Below are 23,463 nucleotides of genomic sequence, written 5' to 3'. Positions count from 1 at the left end.
CTATACCAAGCTACTCCAAAAACCGATTAGTCGATAAAGCTGCATTTACTTGTTTTCCTATATTTTGCCATATAGTGTAAATGAAGACTGGTACAATAAGCAAATGCTGATCCTTCCTAAGAAAAAAAAAAAAAGAAAAGCAAATGCTGAGAGAAAATTGTATATTATGCGCTTAATTATTAGATAATCTAGCAGGGGGCTCAATTCAAATATGGAATCCCAAGGAACCTAGCTTTTGCTTTCCATGAACTCTCCAAAATGTCCAAATGCCTTCACGTCTTCGGTTAACAAAGCACAGTTGCTTCGAGTTTTGATACAAGAATATCATGTTTGCAAATTGCTCAGCTTCTCCAGTTGCAGGAACTACAATACTTGAAGAGTTCCGACACAAAATCAATACCCGACTTCCCAAGCTTCCGATTCGATAGCAACTATGGATTAAGCTGGTAGACCTGAAAACGGTACTCATTGTAATGAAAGAATAATGCCAGGAAGAGATCTCCACCAGATTGAACAAGGAATATTTGACGACAATTTCCTTCGTATATTATATTGTAATAAGGGGAAATATTTATTCTGACCCAATCTTTCAGTTCCATGCTGAAGGCAGGTACCCATCGATAGTACTGGTGTTCTCTTGCAATGAAAAACACAATAAAAAGATCCATTCTTGTAAGCGACGTCACAAATGAATCCCCTTCCACTTGCATGAGTTGTAGACCTGCTCCAGCTTCCATCTTTGAGACTACAAGTATATATGTTCCAAGGTCTTTCTCGATTCTTTGTATGTATTGCAGAGGACGATCGAAGATAGCAAAATTCGCAGAACGATCGACTACATGAAATTGTTGTGAGCTTCATGTGATTCCAACTTCAATAGAGGTAAGGAGTCGATATATTGTCTCATTACGAAAAGGATTGTACAACACAAATGTGACCCCTATAATTTTCCCTGGACAAGAGCAACCAACCATCTTCTGACCATATACGTTGGATTTAAGAGAGAAGATGTTTGGCTGAATTGATTCATTCTATTGATAGATGGCAAATATATACAGACTCTACTACTTGTTCAACACGTTTGCTCCATATACCCAGGAGACAAGAAAGGAAGAAAATAGTATCCTATACAAATCGAATCCATATCAGCACATAATCAACTTTGATTCACTTTCCAATACAAACCTAATTGAGAAACATATGATAGATCTGATTTCTAACAGGATTCACCTTTGTCATTGCAAGATAATTAACCATTGAACAACTTATCAGTGAATGATCGATTCAATAACACCAGGTAACCCAAAATAGAATGATACAGCAGCGTCGCATAACCCAAAATAGAATGGTGCACTATTATCATGAGCGAATGCTCGTTTTATGTCTTCGCTTAAGAGTTTTGGAGAAGGGTGAAATCGACTGTTCAAAAAATCCTATACCTGGAATTTGAAAGCTGATAGTGTTCCATGACCGGACGTCACAGTATCGTACGCCACCAACCACGGCATCCTTGGACGGCGGCGTATAGGTACTATAGCCCTAATTTCTTGCTGCCAGGTTTTGCAAACAGCACTCAACCGAGTGACGTCATCAGAGACGTTCAATAATTAGGGTAAGATATCAGTTGGAATATCAGACCATGTGTCAGGTATATTGTGAATGCACTTTTTTCTCTGCTCTTGCTTCTAAGCCATTCAGGGCATCCGCGCCTTCTGTGACCGAACTCACCACACCTGTAGCAAGTGGTTCTACATCTGTGACCTCTTCTTTGATAGCAAACAGCACAGCCACTTGAAACCCATCGTTCGCAGTTCCGCCCTAAATGGCCGTACCTAATAGGCTACTACAGTTATAGCTGTGAATGACAGGGGGAACAACCTCCAAATATATGACTCTTATATGATCAAGCTATTCAACCTACTGTGTTACTAGCTACATACCAGCAGCTCACAATTTCTTGCACTTTGGACAATGCTAATTGTATTTTGACTTGAGTTTATGCAAGAACTATGGTAACAGAGCGTTGCCGCCTTTGGAATGATCTCAATCATGCTAAAAATGCCTTTGTTCAAGGACCCTGGATAGTATTGGATGACTTTAATTGTGTCCTAGGTGCTCATGAAAAACGAGGTGGAATTCTTCCCAATATCGTTTCATGTTCAGACTTTCAGGACATGTCAACTAATTGTGAGTTGGTTCATCTTCCTACGAAATGATTGCCTTATACTTGGACGAATAGAAGGGGTGTTGGTGCAAGTGTTGAAATGAGGCTTGACCGGTGTCTTAGCAATTTCTCTTGGATGGATGTTTAGATCAATTTGGAGTGCACTACTCTTCCTCGTTTTTCCTCAGATCATTGTCCTCTTTTAGTGTCCTTTTCAAAGCTTATACTTACCCAAAGATCACCATTTCGGTTCCATCGCATGTGGCTAGATTATCCAAGGGTTCTTTCTTTGGTTAATGATGTTTAGCAAAGTTCTCATTTCTATGGTAATACAATGTTTGTTTTGGCTTCTAAGCTGCATACTCTTAAACAACGGATTCAGGTTTGAAATAAAGCTGAGTTTGGGGATGTAAACATAATGGTGGAGAATTCATTTGATGATTTGCATATAATTCAGCGGGAAATTGCTAACTTGGGTCCTTCTGATGACTTGCTTTCCAGGGAGAGTGTTGCAAGTGCTCAAGTTGAGGCTCTTTTGCTTCAAGAGAAATTTTTATGTGATAAATCAAGGATAAAATGACTTACTAAAGGTGACCGAAACTCTTCTTTCTTCCATGCAATGGTTAAAGTCCGGCATCTTAAATAGTCATTATTAATTATGAGAGATGGAAACAATATTATTGATGACCAAAAAGAGATTAGTGATCATGTGGTAAATTATTTCAATAGCCTCTTCACATCAGATTCTTTTGTAAGGGACACTGGTCTAGTTTCTCAGGTAATTCCTAATCTTGTGACTACTGAGCATAATGCTATGTTAACAGTTATTCCCACATCTGAGGAAATATTTCAGACTATGTGTTCCATGGATCATAATAGTTCTCCTGGTCCAGATGGTTTTGGTGGATTTTTTTATGAAGTGTTGGTCAGTTGTTGGTGCAGAGGTAATCCAAGTTGTACATAATTTTTTCAATACTGGATACATTCTCCCCCACTTCAATTTCAATTTAATGATCTTGATTCCTAAAGTTCCTGGAGCAGACACCGTAACGCAGTTGCGTCTTATTACTATGACGAATTTTATTTTCAAGTTTATCACAAAAATTTTAGCTGACCGTTTGGGAAGTATTGCTACTTGGATTATTTCACCCAACCAAAGTGCTTTTCTTAGAGGCCGCACTATTGCAGATCCTATTATATTGACTTTCAGAATGCATTAACCTCCTGGATCGTAGTTGTAAGGGCGGTAACATTGCAATTACGTTTGATGTACAAAAGGCATTTGACACGCTTGATTGGGGTTTCTTACTTCGGGTTTTGAAGACTTTTGGTTTTTCATATCCTTTTTGTGACTGGATTAAAACATTTTTGGGGTCTGCACACTTATCAATTTTAGTTAATGGGGAGATTGAAGGGTTTTTTCCTTGTTCTCGTGGTGTTCGTCAAGGAGATCATTTATCACATATTCTCTTTTGTCTTGCGGAAGAGGTTTTAAGTAGAGGTCTCACTAAGCTGGCTGAGGATAGATTTATTGATTTACTGTCAGCTCCTCTTGGTATTACTTCACCCTCGCATATTCTATTTGCATATGATATTATGGTTTTTATGCAGGGTACCAAAAGATCTTTGAAGAATCTAATGAAGTTTATGGAGGAATATGGCTTGAATTCAGGGTAAAGAGTCAATAAATCTAAATTACTTGTGTTCCTTGGGAAATATGCTCACCGTAGACGCTTTGTTATCCGAAAAATTTTGGGTGTCAAGCAATGATCTCTTCCATTCACATACATTGGGGTTATGATTTTCCAGGGACGTCCCAAGATGGTGTATTTTCAAGTCATTGTAGATAGAGTGAGATGCAAGTTGTCCTCTTGGAAAAGTTCTCTTTTGTCACAAGCGGGGCAAACTTCAACTTATTCAATCAGTGATTTAAGGCATTTTGGTTTATAGTTTTCAGATTTATGAGTGACCGGCTGGTTTACTTCATGATTGACCTTCAATCTTAGATCATGAATTGTTTTTGGATTAGAGACCCTTTGAAAATAGGCATGCCTCTTGTTGCTTGGCGTCACTATTGTAAACCCAAATAGGAATGAGGTTTGGGGTTACGTGATCTATTTTGAGGCTAATCGTGCTCTTCTAATAAAGAGATGTTGGGAGATGCTCTCTTCTTCCTCTCCAGCCTCTATTTTGCTTAGAGCTCGTTTTTTAAAAGGTGATTTCCAACCTATAAAGTCTTACAAGAGATCTTCAGTCTAGTTGGGTCTCAAAAAGGTTTGGCCAATGTTTTTAAATTCTTTGCATTAGAGTGTTGGTGATGGTAAGAGAATATCTTTTTGGCAAGATAATTGGTTGGGTTAGCCTCTTGCTACTAGTGTTGGAATAAGTGGCTCTATTCCACTTCATGCTAAGGTGAATGATGTTATTGTTAATTCTCATTGGGTTCTCCCAGCAAATTTTATTTCTTCATTCCCTCAAGCAGCAGAAAAAATTGAGCACATTGCTCTGCCTGATGCAGACACATCGGATTCTCTTTTATGGCCGCACTCCTCCTCAAGAATTATGACAGCAAAAGAAGCTTTTGTTTTCTTTTCAAATCATGGCGAGCATAAAGACTGGGGTAAAGTGATCTGGAGTAAAACAATTCAACCTCGCAAAACTCTTATTGTTTGGAAGGCTCTTCATGGGCGTTTACTAACTGATGATGTTTTACAATGACGAGGTTTTTCACTTCCATCTCGTTGCTCCTTTTTGTGGAAGTCATGCGGAATCGAGTACACATTTTCTTTTGCATTGTTATGAAATTGTGGCTTTATGGAAATGAGTTTGCCTTATATTTTCTCATTCATTCTCGCCTTGGGGTACCCTTGATGATGTGTTTAATGGTGTTGGTGTTTCAGCGTTCCCAAAACTTAAACGTCGATTTTGGTTTCTAGTCTCATGTAATCTAATTTAGTTTATTTGGATCACTAGGAATCTGATGCGTTTCGAAAGTAAGATTTTTAATGTGTTGGAAGCCCAACGCCATCTTTTGGAATTGTTCAGAGAGTCTGCTTTGCATTGTTTTCATCCTTATAAGAAACATCATGATATGTCTATTTCTCTATTCTTGGTATCTCAATTGTCTGCCAATGCTACCAGCTTCATCCCGTCCTTTAATTAAGGGTTTCTTGGCTGAGGGTTTGCTATTTGCTACGAGTTTATATATATATATATATATATATATATATATGGTTTTGAATGGGTATGTGTACACATGCCGGATTGAGCTTTTGTTTATTCTCTTTGTTAGAGTTTATCAGACATAGAAGGTCAGATTATTTTATCTCACTCCTTTGTTAGTTTGATTTCAATAAATTAAGGGCAGTTTGCTCTATTCAAAAAAAAGTTCATCTATTTAATCTAGAAAAATTCAACGGTCTTTTTTTCTGACGAGATGATCACTTGCTTTAATTTCATAGTTTTCTTTAATTTCAAGTTTCAATCACAACATAAACATATTTAGAACTCAGTCTTCTTCAAACTAAGAACATGTGTAAGTATGCGCTGGCGACCTGCACTATTTAGGTTCCAAGTTCTAACAACAATCATAAATTGAAATACATATATATATATATATATATATATATATATATATATATATATATATATATATATATATATATATATATATATAAGCGGACGTCCGCAGTGCCGTAAAAGTGCGGACGTCCTTTGTTTTTGCCACGATCAGCTGTTGCCGACGGCTCTTCCCTTGCTGAGGGGAGGCCAAGCCTCAATCTTGAGCTTGTGATTACTGGGGAAGTCGCTGGCTATCATTTGCAGCAACCTTGATACATGCTTAAAGTTTCAGGTGAGATTTCCGGCTAGAACTTTAAGGAGATCGAGGTGGCCTTCATCTTCAGCCAAGGAAGCATATGCTATGTGTTCGCCCAGATAAACACCATCGAACCCCTCTTGAGTGTTGAAAATGCAGAGACGTCCACACTTTTATGGCACTCCGGACGTATGTTTTAAAACGGGCCACTAGATCTAGATATAGATTGAATATATACATATATTTAAATATATGATACAGTAATCAGTAAATATGAATTAAGAACTGGTACTATGCAACATCATGTGTTTGAATTCCTGGAAATCAAGCAGCCCGTCCAAATTGGTGTCGTACACGTGAATCATAGTTCTGCAGTCACGGCTGCTATTTTCTTCCATAACTCCCAGTCTTCTCAAAACACTCTCGAGCTCCTGACAAGAAATATAGCCATCGCCGTTCATATCGAAAACATTGAACGCCTTCACAAGATCACTATCATCATCTTCATGAAGATCACCGGCACTACCATCTCCATGGCCATCGGTGCCGTCATTACTATGCGGCGTAGATATGGACTTGTAGAAGACCAAGAACTCATCAAAGTCGAGGCACGGTTTGCCAACCAGGGACTCGAGCTCCTGCAAGCTGAACTGGACCCCGATTCTCTCGAGAAGCCAGTTGAGCTCCTCCAGACTCACCTGCCCGTCTCCGTTCTTGTCAAGCTTCTCGAAAATTCGCTCTAGATCATTGCTGCTCAGGGGAGACATACTAAGTAGACTCGGTTTGAAATTATAGATCCAATTATAACATGCACATAAAAGAGAGAGGTGGGAAAAGTGCGTTAGGTGTAGGCTGATTTTAATTTGGTTGAGGGGTTGGGTGGTATATATATATACAAGGCTTTTCACATAAGGAGGTATTTATCTTAACTTAAGGTACGGATTTTCATTTTTGACCAACTTTTCGATCGAGTTTTCACATCTCCACCGTCTAATATCTAGGTTATAACGTATACATCATCTCCACAAAATTTCAGCCGATTTCATGACCGTTAACGGCTGAAATTTTGTGGAGATGATCTATACGTTATTACCTAGATATTAGTGTACTTGCACGAAACCACGAACTGAATATTGTGGTTGAGAATATTCAGACCAGCTATGATTCACGAAGCTTCGTGGTAATTTTAAATGATAAAGAAAGCACGCCGGAGATATTATTATTCCTTTCTTAATTCTTCCAGAGGATGGGAATTTCCAGTGAATGAATTCTGGAAAATACTAGTAATTAATTATGTATGAATAATGATTTCTCAAAAAGAAAAAAAATTATGTATGAATGAGTGATCATGCATAAGAGATTTATTTCCAGTTGGTCCAGTGCTAGCTTTCTGGTGATGGATTTTGGAATTGACCTAATTGTTTCTATGTGAACAAGAGCGACCGACGAATCTAAATCAATTTTTTTTTTGTGGCTGTACTCGTGGATCATGCTTTGGTGTTAGATATGAGTATTGACTAATCGCGGTACCATTAAATTAATTTGTTGTTTAGCCTAGTTATTTGGAACGAAACCACAATGATTGAGCAACAGTCCAGATTTTATTCAACATTTTACCGGGTATAACACGATGAGTTATAAGAATGTCATACTTCGAAACACCATATGAACTCCAATGATTGGAGGCCTGACTTGGAAAGTTGAAATTCATGGCGCAGAAGGAGGTGAAATCCATCTTTCTCCTAATAAATGGTAGCGTTCCCAGTCATGTTGCTATAAATGCATGTCAATGTAACAGTAGATGGCCGACCTTCCCAGAATTCCACAAGACGACCCCGATTGTAAAGAAAAGACAATTTCTAAATAGCCAGGAAAGCATGCCAATTGTTTTAAAAGCCAGCGTCTTCTATATCAAGCAGCTCTATATTTGTCTTTTGGTTACATGGAATGGCCACCTCTTTTGATATCATAAAATCACCAGCAATGGTCGGAGCAAACTGTTGTTTGTTAATTGATTGCCAATTGGCCGACTTTAGAGTCCATAACACGGCAATATGCAGCCGGATCTGTCTTCCTGTACAGGACCAAAGACATGTACAGTTTTCCAGAGACAGAATCGAAATTGAGTTTTACATGTTCCTCAGACCGACAGACTAAAAGAACTTAAATTGTAGTCAATATATAGCTTTACGATCGAAATCTAAACACATAATATACTGCAAAGGATGCCGTCAATTTATTATTCTTTTCCTCAATGAGCTGAGAAGAATATGGAAAAAGTCATTGAAAGACATCCGGCAACAGCTCAAACATATTTTTAAACAAGAAATATTTACCAAACTTATTAAGGTAAGGGCAAAGATATCTACCTGATAAGAAAACTCATCATCCTCAGTTTTTTTTCTTTTTTTTGATACACTATGAAGGAAGTTTTACCTTTCAAGACTCCCAAGCAGAACTCAAGGCTCAGAGGTCTTCAGTTCATCTCCTGCTGTTCAATCTTGTTAATTCTGAAACCTCTTATCCCCAGTTCCTCAGGTACTGAAGTATCTTTGTAATCAACATTTTCAAGGATCCAGCCCTTATTTTGTACCGAACCTTCCACTTGAACCTGTCAAAATGTCACATCTTAAAACATATTCTTTAAACTCAGTTTTATTTTAGAATCAATTAGGGTTGAATACGGAAAATATTCATCTTTATCTATTATTAATAGTATTCATTCTCAAATGAAAAGTTGAGTAAGTTCATATCAACCAGCCTGTCTGTTTGCTATTTTAAAGAAAATCAAAATTTGTCATGTCTTCCATACCTCTTTATCATCAGCAACATTGATAACAAGAGCCCCATCCAAAGAGAGATCCTTGACAAAGATTTTACAGCCTTTGATAACCAATGTAGACCTCTGCGAAATTGAGCTATTTCCACTGACTTTGTTCTTTACTTCTTTAAAAGTGACTGCCCATTTTGGTTTCCATGTGATACGAGGCCACACTTCAACCTCTTGACCGTTAAACACCTGTTGTACTGGATCAGCTACTTGGACTCCAGCCTGGAATGCACAAAGTAAAAAACATGAATTTAAACAACTTGCAAAGAGATTTAAAGAGAATCAACCAGATCTAAAGCAGTCTAAATCTGTGGTTTACATTATTTTAGTGATTTTATTGAGGCAATAACTATCTTTTACCCACAATATACCAGAATATATTTGTGAACACACCATATTCCAGCTACTCCAATGGACTGTAGCATAATAATATCTAAGATATAAGTATTTAAGTAGTTTGCAATACCTTTCTGAGAATGAGACTATTTGCACGATAAATGAACATTTCTCCAGAAGTTGCACTATGATATGGATTTCCCTTTGGTACCTTCACAATTAGATTCAAGTATAAGTTATAGACAACACTGATTTACCTCCCCCTTATCAGGAATTGAAAATAAAGGAAAATGTCACCCAGCACATAGGTAACCTTTTTTAATTAAAGAAAAAAAAAACCTCTGATCTGGTGTAACAGAATAATATGCACCAGTGAAAACAACTAAATACTGAATATCCTTACCTTAGCAGCATCCTCGGGGTTGTTTTTCACAGGTGCATAAGCAAGCCATGGTTCCATTACCTAATCAATGATGAGATCTTGTTAACATAAAGAAATAGAAGATGCAGTTGTAGTATTCTTCCAGTTTTTCTTTGAAATAGGAGAAGAGCTTATAATTGTAAGACTAAATCCATCTTTGCACCACCAAAAGAAAGGGCCACATCGATATTAACACCTTACTGCAGAATCTCAAGCCAGGAAGATAATTACCGTAAATCCCACCCTAGCAGATGGAGGCAAAGTTTTTGGGTAGTCTTGCATCATACACTCTAAGCGGGTGGAGGACTTAAATGAAGTCTTACTAGTATCTTTGTATCTGCAGTAAGATGGAAAATACTAGATCAGGTGATGTACACTGAAGAGAGAAGTATTTTCCAATCCCAGTATCTCATCTATCACCAGTCTATCATGAACTTAGAGGCTTAGAGCACTAAAATTAGATAGCACAAGTACTCTGAGTCAACATTTTATACTAAGATGACGTCCTCTGAATCAACAGTTTATACTAGAATGACTGATTCTGAAAAGAAAATGAGAACAAACTGAATAAGGAACTTTGAAAGTTTTATGGAACTCCTAATCTCTTGGTTACTTGACTTATGCACCGAATTTAATAAACCAGAATACATGCCCCAATATGAAGTAAAGAGAAGATTTACTTTGGGTTAACAAACTCCTGTATGGCACCTCCTGTTTTCGTGAGCTCTTCAATGTAGGAACCAAGTTCCAAGATTAACTGCGTATGGAAAGTCAAAGTTGATGATATAATATGTCCAGGAACTCGAGAAAAGTTCATTAAAATAGGAGATGCAGTAGTTACCGTACATAACTATATCAGAAAAAAAAAACACGTATCTTTAAACTCCATCACCATTTCTACTATTTATCAATTTACTCTGCCCCATTCAAAAAAAAATTTATTCTGTAGCATCTAGTCCCTACATATACAAATGCATACGATCCTTGACTATTTGAGAGAGAGATGTACAATGAAATCCATTATGATCTGAATTGATAATATGCCTTTGTCTAAGCTAATGGAAGGAGATTTTATAAGATCGTTATGGTTACATTAAAAGGCCTTCAAGGAAAAAACAAAAAGAGCAGATGCTAGAAGTGAGAAGAGAATGACAATCTGTGCCAGAAGATTACTTGGTTGATATTCCCAGGAAATGGAGAATAGCCGGTCTCACAGTTGACATCACCGTCAGGAAATCCAGTTGCTCTAAGTAGTGGATCAAGCTGGTTGTACTCTACATTGATCACCATTGATCTCCCTGAAGTTTTGCAGTTGATGAAGACATATATGTTACTTAGGAATACATTAAATGCGGTTCATGCATGTTATACAAAGGATATTTGCCTCACATATAAGATACACAGGAATTTGAGGGATTATGACACCAGAGAAGGGCTCGACAATAATTAAAAAAAAAATCTCTTTAAAGATAAAGTATCTCTTTGTCTTCCTGACTATTAAAGTCAACAAGTTCGAATTTAACTATACGCAGGAAGATACTGAACAATTGAAACTAAACGTTCAAGAGATACAATAGCTATTGGTTTCAGCCATACTTCTGGCTTATTAACTTAGAAGATACAAGAAAGAAAAAAAGTGAAAGAACATGCCATCTGAATTGAAATATGCAAACTTTCAAAGCACAAACGTCATCCAGTAAACAAATGACTAGAACTTTGACATACCATCAGCATGAGTAAGCCGGGTAATTCCTCCAATTGCTTCTTTTGCTTTGCGTGGAACAGCTAGGGAGTTAACATGGTACTGTCTTGTAGCACTAACACCCAATGATGCTGGTATTGCCTATAAAACATGACGTATAAGACCACAGATTCTTTTGTTGTGCATTCTTCAAATGAGCAGAAAAATGTACATGAAGTGATTAAAGAAACTAACATTGAACAGAAGTCCATTTGTATCTTGAAAGAACAGAACCCATCTTAAACCAGCACAATGCCTGTAAAGGACAATAAAGAAATCACATCTCATGCTACTGATATTTTCCATGCCTTACTGCACATCATTATCATGCATCCAGCCTGTAGACTTTCAGAATAGCATTTACACATAGTGGTACAGCAATGTCACTGCTCTGGACCAAATATATTATTAACTATTTCTAAAATTAAAAAGTGGGTATTTTAGAAGATAAGATTATCGTCACAGTTCACAGGAATATGCAATATTATATAACTAGAATGTTTTATGAGAGTTTTGAAGTTTCAACTACTCCTACCATGCATGTGAGAAAACACTTGATTATCATTTATAACCTGGAATGACAGTAGATGTTATGTTAAAGGCATACATATGATTTTCTATACAAATGATCAAATTCCAAAGATGCATTGAATCATGACATACCATTCATTGAGGAGGCCACTAGAGTAGAGTAGTGAATGCACATCACCATGCCCATGAGGTTTGGTCTGATCCAGAGAAGGGAAATAGAATATGAGAAAATGACTATATGGGGAGAGAGCGTACATAATTTCTCAAAAATCTATCATCACCAAATATATAATGACCGATTACGTATATCAGTAACTGTACCTGAATCCTGTACTTGTTACGTGGGTCTACTGCAAGCCTTGCATCATTATCATCTAGGCACGCAACCTTTTCCTGCAAGGAAGATTCTGAGGAATTTATATACCATCTACCACAATTTCTCGGAACAAGGACATGAAGACCATTATGTACCTGCTTTAGAAGCTTTACTTGATTAGGTTCCATACCAAAATAAGAATTTGACTCTAAAAGCTCTACTGTACGAGAATGTGTGTCATCTGATGTCATTATAACCAAAGGAATTTTTGTTTGGCATTCACCTACAGATTGAAAAAGAAATATTATATACCAAGACAGGAAGCAATTTAACACCACAATCACCTTTTTTTAGTAAACAACTCTTTAAAGTGGCTGATACTAATCAATTACATCTTCTGAAGAAAACTCAAGCCCTTTAGAACACAACATGTATTTGATGTTTTCTTTTTCTATGAGCTCCTAATGCAAAGTAAGAGTCAGGTCATAGTCGGGACAAGAGATGCATTAAACATGAGCTATCTTTACCAAAAAAATAAAAAAAATAAAGATCAAAAACGAAAGATTCAAGCCAGGTGAATAATTTGCTCCATTTCAGAAGCTACAGCAGTACTGTTGAATATTCCAAACAAATAACACAAGAACGAACAAAAGATAGAAAACTAGGATTAGCTTTTTTTCTTTCCTTGCATCATATCAGGAAAAAGAGAAGAAAACCACTTCCTAGCTTCTCGGTCAAGAGGGCACCTTATCATCCAATGATTGAAGCATCTTTCGGACATCTATATGTATATTATAGCAGCATTTAGGAGTTATTTCCCAATATACAAAGCAAACAGATATGGAATTTTTTAAGGATCAAAACCAGGAGTATCACCTGACCCAGAATGCTGCTCCATACCAGCACTGGGTGGACATTGGCTTTTAACTACCTGGTATTTTGATTTATGATGTGCTAAATAGTAAAAATGGGAAAAGTTCTACGTTAGATTCTACAATCTCTAGATTCTCTACCCACAGATTATGTCAGTTGCAAACCTTCTGCGAGCTTACAGCTAGCATCTTGAAGAGCCAATATTGTCTCAATATAATGATGTAAGAAACATGTTCCTGTGGTCGTCTCTCTAGGAAGAGCCACCTGCAAAATGTAAAATGAAAAGTTAAACATGTTCGGACAACTTCAAATCCATATCAGCCCTATTGATAAAAAAATTTCACATTAAGCCACCAACTTTCACTCAAGGAATAGAAATATTTTGCATGCATCGCTCCCATAAGTGTCTCCCATCAGATATAGTTAGCATAACAAGTATATCAAGTTCTCTTATTGACGACATGCACTTGAAAACATGGATATTCATGGGTAAGACTTAGTCCTGATAATAGCCAGTGGATTAAAAACCTTGATTCCATTGTATCCCAGACGTTCCCCAAGTCCACCAGCAACAAGAACAAATGCAGCTTTCCGAACTTCTTTGACACCAGTCTCCTCAAAACTCATAAAGCTATCATCACCAAGATTCAAGGTTTCACCTGTTGGAACCTGAAACGTAATTGCTAAACTGTCAAGTTTGATTCTCATATAACAGGAGAGAATAATACTACAATCTTTTCCTTCATTACCACTCTGATACTAGTCCGCAAATGATAAGTCATTCATGAAATGAATGCGAACACTCACACTCACACATAAAGATACACAAATACATAAATTTACATATGACTGATATGAGGCCTTCATTAACTTACAGAAGGTGTAAATCCATCAAATGGATTCTTTCCGGCTTTTGAATCCGCTAATAGTTGTCTAGCAGTTCTGATATAGGATGCCAAACCACCCGGATAGCTCGAATTGAGCCGAGTCACCTATAATAAAGTTTCACTCAGACAAAGATTGCACAGAAAATAAATGTCTAACAAACCCAATCTAAGATGCCCTGCTATCTAATATGGATGTCATTTACAGAACTAAAATGAACTGTCACTAGTTTTCAAGACACTAATGCTGCCGCCAAACTGTTTGATCCTAATATTCATGTTTTGAATTATGAACAACTTTAGCTTTTTACTTTCTTTCAGGCAAGAAAACTGCACCAAAACAATGCATACTACTACACAAAGTAACCCGTAAAGGTGAAAACTTTATATTCAACCAAATTGTTACTTTTTAATCTCTCTGTTCCACCAGTTACAATAGTCACAGTTCAATAAAAAAACAACACCAAACGATCACTTAGATCCAATGCCTCCACTTGTTCATATCAAAATCCAATCCCAGATCCCAACTACGTAAAAACTAAAATCCAGAGGCCAAAAGCAACACCAAACCTGATCGAAAAAAGCTTTCTTTTCCTCATCATCGACGCCGGGGTCGGCCCAATGCTCGAACAAATGAGTCTGCCCCATCTCCACCAGCACCTTCGCCAGCTCCACCTGTTCCGCGGAGAGGAGGTGGAGGTTTCTCAGGAGATTGGGCACCGCCGCCGCGAAACCGCCGTCGACGGCGAGATTCTGGGTGAGCACGGAAGCCATTGTTGTTTGGATTTGAAGAGCAGTTTAGTTTAGTTGGAGTGTGGCGCCGGCGGGTAGAGATTCGAGACTTCGAGTCACCAACACATACGTTAGTTATATAGTTCGGGCCGCGCACACTGTTGCATTAACAAAGCCTTATTATAGCAAAGCATATTACAATTCGCTCATAATATCATCAAGATAATGATGGTGGAACCGTGCAAGTATAGGATTCTTAAAAAGACAACCTTTTGAAGATTCTCTGTTTGATCCCATCGGAATAATATTGTGTGTTTAGTTTAACTATAACAAGTTGTCCGCACAAAGTCTGATGAGATGTCAAATACAAAAACATACTTGTGTATGATGCGATGCCATATAGAGCGTGTCACGATTACAGTTCTCCATGCCGTGAAGTATCATTGAGAGCTCAATTACAAATCCGAAATGAATTGCAATATAGCGATTAAAAATTCAAACTTTAACGTACTATATAAGTGCTAATCATATCTACTCTCTTTCTTTATATCATAGTTTGAGTTTGAGGATAATTTTCAAGTCTCGGACGACCACAAAGTTTAAAACAAAGTTACATTATACCTACAATTAGGAATTTCTAAACTTGGAAAGGTTATGTACATTCGATGAGGATGATGGAGATTTCAGCCTCTGAAAAAAAAAAACCGTAATGGGGGAATTTAGGACTTGTAGGCCATTTTAGAGTAGATAGCTCTTCCGCTGAAAAAATTGGGTAATTACCAAAATTGGGGTGTGGTACCAAGTATAAAGTCGTCCTTCGCAATCTCACTTTACCTTTTCTGTGGTTTCTTAGGGTTTAACGGCGAGGTAAGAAACTACAAACTACACACCCCTAAACTTTTTCTTGATTTCTGATTAAAGATCCTAACTTTATGCTTTCTTCACTGTAATGTCAATTTCCAATCGCTCGTTCTAGGCTCACTGATACAAGATTTCTGCCTTAGCTTGATTCAATTTACTGTTCACCATGCATGTTCTAACTTCTTGCTTGTTTGTTGTTTTTGTTATTCTTTGGTTTATAGAGAAAAGTTCTGAATTTTCGTGTGTGTTTTACTAAATGGGGGGAAAGGTTGAGGATGATGAGTTAGATGAGAGGACTAGGAGGCGTTGGAAGAGAAGGCATGCAGTTGATGGAACTTGCAAGCCTGAATTATTTAGCGGGACACCGAAGAAGAGCACTAAGTGTGATGCACAAGTGGAAACCCAACTACGTGATCCGGATTATGAGGTGTTCTTGAGGAGAATTCAGGATAAGGAGGACTGGATTGAACGTTTTAGTGATCTCTTTGATGATGTTCGGCCTGTGGATAATAGTGGTTGCGAGTGCAGAGGTGGTGATTGTAAGAATGGAAATTGTGACATTCGAGATGATGATGCAAGGGTTGAGGAGGATAGTGATGAAAGGAATGAACAACGTGGCGGGGATGATGGTAATGATGGGAATGCCGATTTGGGGGATGGCGGTGTTAGCACGAGGTCTGCGAGTGACGGCGACATTTGTGTGAATTCTTTGAATGATGGCGTTGATGGTGGTGATCTTGATCCTCAGTATAAGATGTTCTGGGACAATTTGAGGGAAGATGGAAACTCATATGTACTTCAGATATTTGAGGATGGAGTTGTGAAAGAGATAAGGTATCACCAAGACAATGGCCTAAGTGATGAGGTAGATGTTGATTCTGTGCATTACCAGGGAAAAGAGAAGACTAAATTGAAAAAAAATGAGACTGCGGAAAATGTAGTGGAAGCCCCAGAGATAAAGAGTTCAGTGAAGAAGAGGAATATAAAAATGGAAGCTCAGGAACCTGTCTCAGACGGAACAAATGTGCGTTCTAGTAAAAGACCTTTCTTAGAGGTTTCGAACACTCCAGCAAGTTTCAGAAGTTCTCAGCTGAAAGAGAAGATTGAAACCAGAAAACAATTAAATATGGCCATTGAGAGGAGAAATTTAGAGGATTGTCCGGAGAAAAGGAATGGTCTTGAGAAAAAGAGCTCAGTGTTGAAGAAGAATGAGAAGGAGTCAGTTGTAGATCCTCTTTCTAGTAGAACAAATGGGCGTTTTCATGAGCAATCTGGGTCAAAATATCTTTGGTCCCCAGAAGGTGGGTGCAACCGTGAAGCTGAATCTGATTCTGATCTAACAGATGACAACTATAAAGAGTTCTTAAGTTGTAGTAAGGATGATGGTAAAGGTGTGGTATTTACATCCAAGAGTTGCGGACTAATAAGATATGATTCAGATGAAGAAAGTTCATCAGATTCAGATGTGGTCGTGCTTGACAGGGATCCAGATGAGGGATACCGTACACCAACTGTATGCATCTTGTCCCCTTTCAGCTTTGTTTTATTTTTTTCTATATTATGTCATCATACTCATACACACTCACGCTCATGTGTGCATTTATAAATCATTTTGGTTGTCTTCAATTTGTTCATTTTGTTGTTTTGTGTACTTTTTTGTTTTGCAAATAGAAGATGAATATAGACAGTTGGCGGTCACCTGAAAGTAATTTGCAGTTTAGGCAAGGGATTATGCAGGACCTTAAAAGGCCTTACCACCTAGAAGAGTATCTCAATCTCTTGGAAGACTGGTCTCGCCAAAGGCCAGCAAAATCTCATGATAAAAATCTACGTAATGGAAAAGTAAAATCATACGCACTGGAAGGGGAATTCGGAAAATCATATCAAGAGATGCACAAAGGTCACTGCTCTTCACTTCCCATCTGTTATTGTTTTTTATCTCTTTTTTTTCTATGCTCCCAACTATTACTTATCTTAAATAACAAGTATGCTGAACAGGTCTGTAATTTAATTACAGTTAAAGTGAACTTTCTTCTTTCATAGTGCCAAAAAAAATGTCACTATTTCATGACTAATTTGTTGCAAAATCTTTCAGATCTGGCAGTAAAAATAGATGCAGTGGCAGGTAATGATCGCCCTAGAAAGTTGAATCTTTTGCGAGGATTTTTCTACTGGCTGAAGGTAAGAACAATTCTACTTAGCATGGCCATTCAGAAAAACGTTTGTTGCAATTGGTAGTTAAAGTTCATTCTAGTACCAAGTTGAGTACATGATTTTGCTTAGGTTCGTTACTCTATTTGTGCAATATTCACATATCTTCAATACTCGTCTTTCTAAAGACTGTTTGCATTTGGCCATATGCATTTACATCGTTTCTCTCATAGCAGTTGATGATTTTAAATGTGTTATTCACAGGGATGATTATTGCATGCGCGTGTATTAGTTTCTTCTGACATGTATAATTTTTGTAAAAAAATTCAGAATCTTTCCCAGCAAGGAAGCTTTAAACCTTGGAATGACAAAGCATGTTTGAAGGTCTTGCCGCAAAGCACTAAGTAGGAGGGCTTCTTGAGCATTCTCTTCTAACTCAAAAGAGTTTTGAAACTCATGTCTCTCCGGGTCCTCCCATTGTTTCTCCCTCACACGACCACTATGTTTTCTATATTTCGGGTTCCCACTTGAGGCTGTCCTTAGAGAAACAAAAAAAGGATGTAGATATCTGTACACAGCTAGAAACCTTCGTCTAACAGAAGCAAATTATCAAATTTTCAGCAACTCATTGTGTCTTATAAATTCCAGCGAAGTTCGTTGTTGACATATTCGTATGGCTTCATATTTGCAAAACTTGCCCTCTGCAGTGGTCTTAAAGCATCCGCATCCATAAATTGGGTTTGCTCAAGCAAATGGTGGAGCCAGAAGCAAATTTTGCTCCAAGCAAATCAAATTCATATTTGTTTGAGTAAAATCGATTTTTACACACACCTATTCACAATTTATTTGAGCAAATTCTACTTTACATTTTTAAATCTGAAACGTTGATTTTAGATCGAATAATCTTGGCCGTCTAATTGTATTTAAAGGGCCAAGCCCATTTTCTATCTCTCTATGCGAACCCAGAAAACCAGCCACCTTTCTTAGACCGCGCCGCCGCCATCTGGCCACTTATGGTCGGCGCACCACCACCAAAATATTTCTTTCCTTCTCCTCTTCAAAACTCAGTCATTGCATGTGGGATTTGACCAATTTTACAACGAGATTGAGTTTTGAGGCAGGGGAGCTCCGATATCGAGTTTCTCAGCTCCGGCGAGACTTATGGCGTTGGGGGTGTTGAGTCTAACTTAATTTCTCGGTACTCAATTCATCAATGTCTTTAATTTCTTTAATTTGAGACTGATTTGATTTCCCATTTTTACCATGTTCATCACCTCTGTCACGTCACCACCATCAACTTTGTCTCTCCATCGAGTTCTCCTTGCACCAAGACGTGCTTGGGAAGGACATGGAGTCACCCATGTGTCGTGGGCTCCACCAGGCGGACGAGCAAAGGTCGAAGCAAATTATGCTCGAGTGATCGAGTGAGCAAAACCTTTCGGTTGACTGGGCGAGCACCAACAGCTTCGGTGCGAGCTTGGATCTGGGTTTGCTCGAGCAAACCATCGCGGTCTCACCTCCTGCTTGAGCGGCTTGCCTCCTCTTGCTCACCGGTGCAGATGCCCTTAGTTGGGTTTTTCCTTATAGTTCCCATTTCCAACTTCCCATCCGTGAATCCCTCAAGGTGGGGAAGAAAGAAAAAAAAGGAACAACACTTCTTTAAATCTAAAAACCCAGAAACCATGTGCACATAACAACACAAGTACTAGTAGAAATTCATAAAAATTGTTTTAACTTGTTCATTTTGAAAAATCTTACTGTTTTGGGGTCAGAAAAGTGGGTGTGCTGAGTAAAGTATCATCAATGCTTTAGCCTCAGATAGGAAAAGAAAAGAAGCTACTTTGAGACCAAAGCGAGCTACTTTCTTATTTGGCCCGCTCAGCTTTCATCTTTAACTCACGTCATCTCTTTTCATCCGTACACTTCAAGTCACCATCTGGGTTCTCAGCAGCTCTTGCCATCTTTCACTTCGAGGTAAGAACATAAACCATAAATCTTTTTTTTGGTTCCTGCACAGTTTGTGTTGATGTCCTGAATTAACGTCATTGCTTGTGAATCCATATTGAACTACTCTTACATACTCTGATTTTTGTATGTTTGGTCTTTTGTTTTTGTCTTCTGTCTCCATGTATTGTAAAGACTGAACCTTGCAAAAGTCTCAAAGTCACTGATAGTCTTATAGATAAAGGGGGTTTGTGTTTTGTTGTTTGATTTGTTGCAAAAATGGGGTCCGCTGTGAATGAGGATGATTTGAGGGTGGACAAGCTGAGTTTAGTTCAGAATGGTGAGGTTTCTGGTCATGAGAATGTTAGTACTAGGCGTTTGGTTCGAGAGAGAACATGTGTTTCTAATGAAGATGTGGATCCTCAGTATAAGTTGTTATTGGAAAACTTGAAGAGATATGGAGGTTCATATGCATTAGAGGTTGTTGGAGATGATGGGGTTTCTGAATTGATAAGGTATCATCAAGAGGATGGCTTGGCAAGGCGGGTTGTGAGAAGACGCGTTTCGGATGAAGATGTGGATCCTCAGTATAAGTTGTTCTTGGAAAACTTGAGGGGATATGGAGGTTCATATGCATTAGAGGTTGTTGGAGATGATGGGGTTTCTGAATTGATAAGGTATCATCAAGAGGATGGCTTGGCGAGGCGGGTTGTGAGAAGACGCGTTTCGGATGAAGATGTGGATCCCCAGTATGAGTTGTTCTTGGAAAGTTTGAGGGAAGATGGAAATTCATATGCATTTGAAGTTGATCGAGAGGACGGGGTTTCAGAAGTGATAAGGTATCACAAGGATGGGTTCCAGAGGAGGATCAAGAGAAGATGCATTTCGGATGAAGATGTGGATCCTCAGTGCAAGTTGTTTTTGGAAAACTTGAGGGAAGATGGAAATTCATATGCACTAAAGGTTGCTTGTGGGAGTTCGGAACTGATAAGCTATCCTCAAGAAAATGGCTTGGGGAAGGGGGTGAAGAGGAGATCTGTTTGTAATGAAAAGTTGGAAAACCTAATGTTGGTTGATTATTGTGAGAAGAACTTGAGTTTACTTATGCATGGAGATGGTGAGGAACATTCTGGTGATGACAGTAGTGAGATAAGGTCTGTGGATGATAGTTATAATGAGCATGGATTTTCGAGTGATGATTATAGTGGTGTCAGGTCTGTTGAATATGATGATAGTGGGAATGAACAGTCTGGTGTTAATAACACTGATGTTACGTCTGTGCATGATGGTGATAATTGGAATGAACAGTCCAGTGATGGCGATGCTCATGTTAAGTCCTTGGATGATAATGTTAATGATATAAAGTCCAAGTTATTTTTGGAAAGTTTGAGGGAGGTTGAAAATACTTGTGCACAGGAGATTGTTCAAGAAACTGGGATACCTGATCTGTTCCAAAATCCCAGATCAGTAGCTACTGAACCTATCAAGAATCTTCTGGTGGAAGATATGACTGACAATGAACACAGGGAGACTCTTGAAATTCTGAAGGATCTCCCAAAAAGAAAGAGTTCAGTGGTGAAGAAGAATGCAGAGTTGGTAGCTCAAGATCCTGCTTCTGGTATGGAAAACGGGCTTTCTAGTAAAATACCTCGTCTGGAGCTTCCTAAGAATCCCCAAGAGCTCAATTCAGATACTCCCGGAACTTTGGAAAATCTTCAGGTGAAAGGGGAGCATGTAGACAACAGGGTTTTGAAACTTTTTGAGAAACTCCGGGAGAAAAAGAGTTCAGTGGAGAAGAATGAGGCAAAACTAGAAATTCTGAATCCTATTTCTAGTAGGACAAGAGGTAATTCAAGTAAAAGGCCTCATTTAAAGGCTCGTAATACTCCAGAAAGTTTCACTAGTTCGCCTTTGAAAGAGAAAATGGAAACTAAAGGAACTTTAAGGCGTATGAAGAAGGAAGTGGTAAAGATAAATAGACCTAACAAGTCTACTCATCTTTTGAATGAAGAAGAGGCTGAGAGACTGAAGACTTCAGGGAACAAAAGAAGTGAATATCCTTATGCCAAGAGGACAAATGAACTTCCTAACAAAAAACCTGGTTCAGAGGTTCATCATTTTGCAAATTGTGGGCGCAACGGTTTTGCCAAGTTTGACCGCATTGGTGATGATGAGACAGAATCTAATCAAACAGATGAGAGCTATCAAGACTTTATAAGTGTGCTTGAGATAAATGATGAAAACATGATATATGTGCCACAAGATGGTCGACCAGAGACGTATGATGTGGAGATAAAAGATGAGGATGCGGAAAGTTCATCAGATTCGGATTTAGTTGTACTCGAAAGGGATCCAGTTGATAGATGTCGTACCCCATTTGTATGTATCCTCTTGAAATCCCTTTCAACCTTTAGTTTGTTCTTTCTTTTTTAAGTTGTCACATCCAAATTGGGATGTGCACATCAACATGATACCATTGGTTTGCAGCTCCTGGAATTTGATTATTGCTGGTTATGACTGTTGTTAATATGTTGCAAACAGAAGAAGGATTCAAACAATGACTTGGAAAGTCACACCAACTTCAGGGAGGGGCTTATGAAGGATCTTAAACGGCCTTATGACGAAAACGAGTACATCAGGCTCTTGATGGAGTGGACTAACCAGAGGCCTGCAGGAGGTCATGCTAAAAATTTTCGTAGTGGAGTAGTAAAAACTTATGCACTGAAAGGGGAATATGGAAAACCATATATGGATTTGTACCAAGGTTTTCATTTCATGATCAATCAAGTTTCATTTTATTTGCATGCTAGCAACTAACATTTTATAAAATTTAAATACTTTGTTTCCTGATCTTGCAGATCTTGCTGAAATTATCAAATTGAGCGATCGCCCTAGAAGGTTGTGTCTCTTGCGGGGATTCTTCTACTGGTTGAAGGTGAATTTCTTTCATGATACTTTTCAATGCATTTGTTTCTGATGATTATATTGTATGTTCATCTTGCTTCTAGGCAAACCAGGCACTAGGATAATGTGGTTTTCTTTTTTTCCCCCAATTTTCACATCATCAATATCCCACTATGAAATAGACTATAGTTCTTAGTATTGCCATCAGTGCATCCATACACATGGAGGTGCAACAGCAGCTTTATTTCCTTTTCTTTTCTTTGGCAACACACTGCTTCTGACTAGTATAATTATTTTCAATCGTTTCAGAATGTGTCTCAGGACAAAAGCTTTGAGCCTTGGACTGACATAGAATGTTTGAATGTGGTGCCGCAACTGTAAACAGAAGAGTTCTTCATCATTTTCATTCCGCAGTGAAGATCTGATCATGGCATCTCAGCAAATCGATGTCAAGCTGTATGGGGTAAAATTATTGGGCTGAAATGTGATATTTGGTAGTATCTCCTATTTGTGCATTTGCTGTTGAATCACACATTTTAAGTAGATGGTATTAAGAGTTGGGGAAGTTGTAGCCTTATGATCTCAGTACCTTAGGTAATGAGAACCACGACTGTAGTATGTTCTTGTTTGCTAATTGAATGGAGCAGCAAACTTCAGTATGATCAACCAAGTAACCGTATCATACTCTTGTTTCATGGTATGTCGTCTGCTTAGCACCAAGGACGTTACTTTATTCTGTTTATCATATTTCTACACAATTCTCGAACGCTGTGATCAGAAAAACAATCGAAAATCAAAGGAGTTCAGCTCATTTCGTGGTAAATAGTGGCTTCTGTAAAACCACGAATTGCAGGTGAAGGGAGGGTTGTTTCTGGGTCCATATTCAGTGAGGTTAAATGTACCTATGTCCACGTTGATGCGAGTTAAGTTATCGAAACATTTGTACATCTCCACTACT

General features: G+C 38.2%; 4 protein-coding genes across 6 annotated transcripts; 2 read left to right on the top strand and 2 right to left on the bottom strand.

Moving 5' to 3' along the window:
• Positions 1 to 5,843: 5,843 nt before the first annotated feature.
• LOC126784501 (probable calcium-binding protein CML44) lies at positions 5,844 to 6,839 on the bottom strand. The gene has a single exon (XM_050509964.1). It carries the CDS (start codon positions 6,746 to 6,748, stop codon positions 6,260 to 6,262), a length of 489 nt encoding a protein of 162 aa, XP_050365921.1. The 5' UTR covers positions 6,749 to 6,839; the 3' UTR covers positions 5,844 to 6,259.
• A 766-nt stretch (positions 6,840 to 7,605) lies between these two features.
• Positions 7,606 to 14,803, bottom strand: LOC126783217 (UDP-sugar pyrophosphorylase). 3 transcript variants are annotated; one of them, XM_050508636.1, is made up of 17 exons: positions 14,484 to 14,802; positions 13,905 to 14,021; positions 13,558 to 13,698; positions 13,194 to 13,293; positions 12,312 to 12,439; positions 12,162 to 12,233; positions 11,973 to 12,037; positions 11,505 to 11,565; positions 11,294 to 11,411; positions 10,742 to 10,866; positions 10,249 to 10,325; positions 9,800 to 9,905; positions 9,551 to 9,610; positions 9,278 to 9,358; positions 8,794 to 9,033; positions 8,418 to 8,592; positions 7,606 to 8,055 (listed from the first exon to the last, which is right to left on the bottom strand). In XM_050508636.1, the coding sequence occupies exons 1-16, from the start codon at positions 14,685 to 14,687 to the stop codon at positions 8,458 to 8,460; spliced, it is 1,830 nt and encodes a 609-aa protein (XP_050364593.1). In that variant the 5' UTR covers positions 14,688 to 14,802; the 3' UTR covers positions 7,606 to 8,055; positions 8,418 to 8,457. The 3 variants fall into 3 exon arrangements, with proteins under 3 accessions (XP_050364593.1, XP_050364596.1, XP_050364592.1); XM_050508639.1 differs by lacking the exon at positions 7,606 to 8,055 and having other exon boundaries at positions 8,196 to 8,592; positions 13,209 to 13,293; positions 14,484 to 14,803; XM_050508635.1 differs by lacking the exon at positions 7,606 to 8,055 and having other exon boundaries at positions 8,196 to 8,592.
• Positions 14,804 to 19,536: 4,733 nt separating this feature from the next.
• On the top strand, positions 19,537 to 20,647 carry LOC126784210 (uncharacterized). Its single transcript, XM_050509693.1, has 3 exons — positions 19,537 to 19,631; positions 19,797 to 20,571; positions 20,622 to 20,647. The coding sequence occupies exons 2-3, from the start codon at positions 19,881 to 19,883 to the stop codon at positions 20,645 to 20,647; spliced, it is 717 nt and encodes a 238-aa protein (XP_050365650.1). The 5' UTR covers positions 19,537 to 19,631; positions 19,797 to 19,880.
• LOC126784650 (uncharacterized) lies at positions 20,613 to 23,060 on the top strand. Its single transcript, XM_050510126.1, has 4 exons — positions 20,613 to 21,980; positions 22,143 to 22,365; positions 22,460 to 22,536; positions 22,815 to 23,060. The coding sequence occupies exons 1-4, from the start codon at positions 20,667 to 20,669 to the stop codon at positions 22,884 to 22,886; spliced, it is 1,686 nt and encodes a 561-aa protein (XP_050366083.1). The 5' UTR covers positions 20,613 to 20,666; the 3' UTR covers positions 22,887 to 23,060.
• The last annotated feature ends 403 nt before the right edge of the window (positions 23,061 to 23,463 follow it).

Source organism: Argentina anserina, chromosome 2, assembly GCF_933775445.1.
Source record: "Argentina anserina chromosome 2, drPotAnse1.1, whole genome shotgun sequence".
In the NCBI taxonomy this organism is placed as follows: domain Eukaryota; kingdom Viridiplantae; phylum Streptophyta; class Magnoliopsida; order Rosales; family Rosaceae; genus Argentina; species Argentina anserina.
This window is presented reverse-complemented; position numbering and strand designations above follow the sequence as displayed.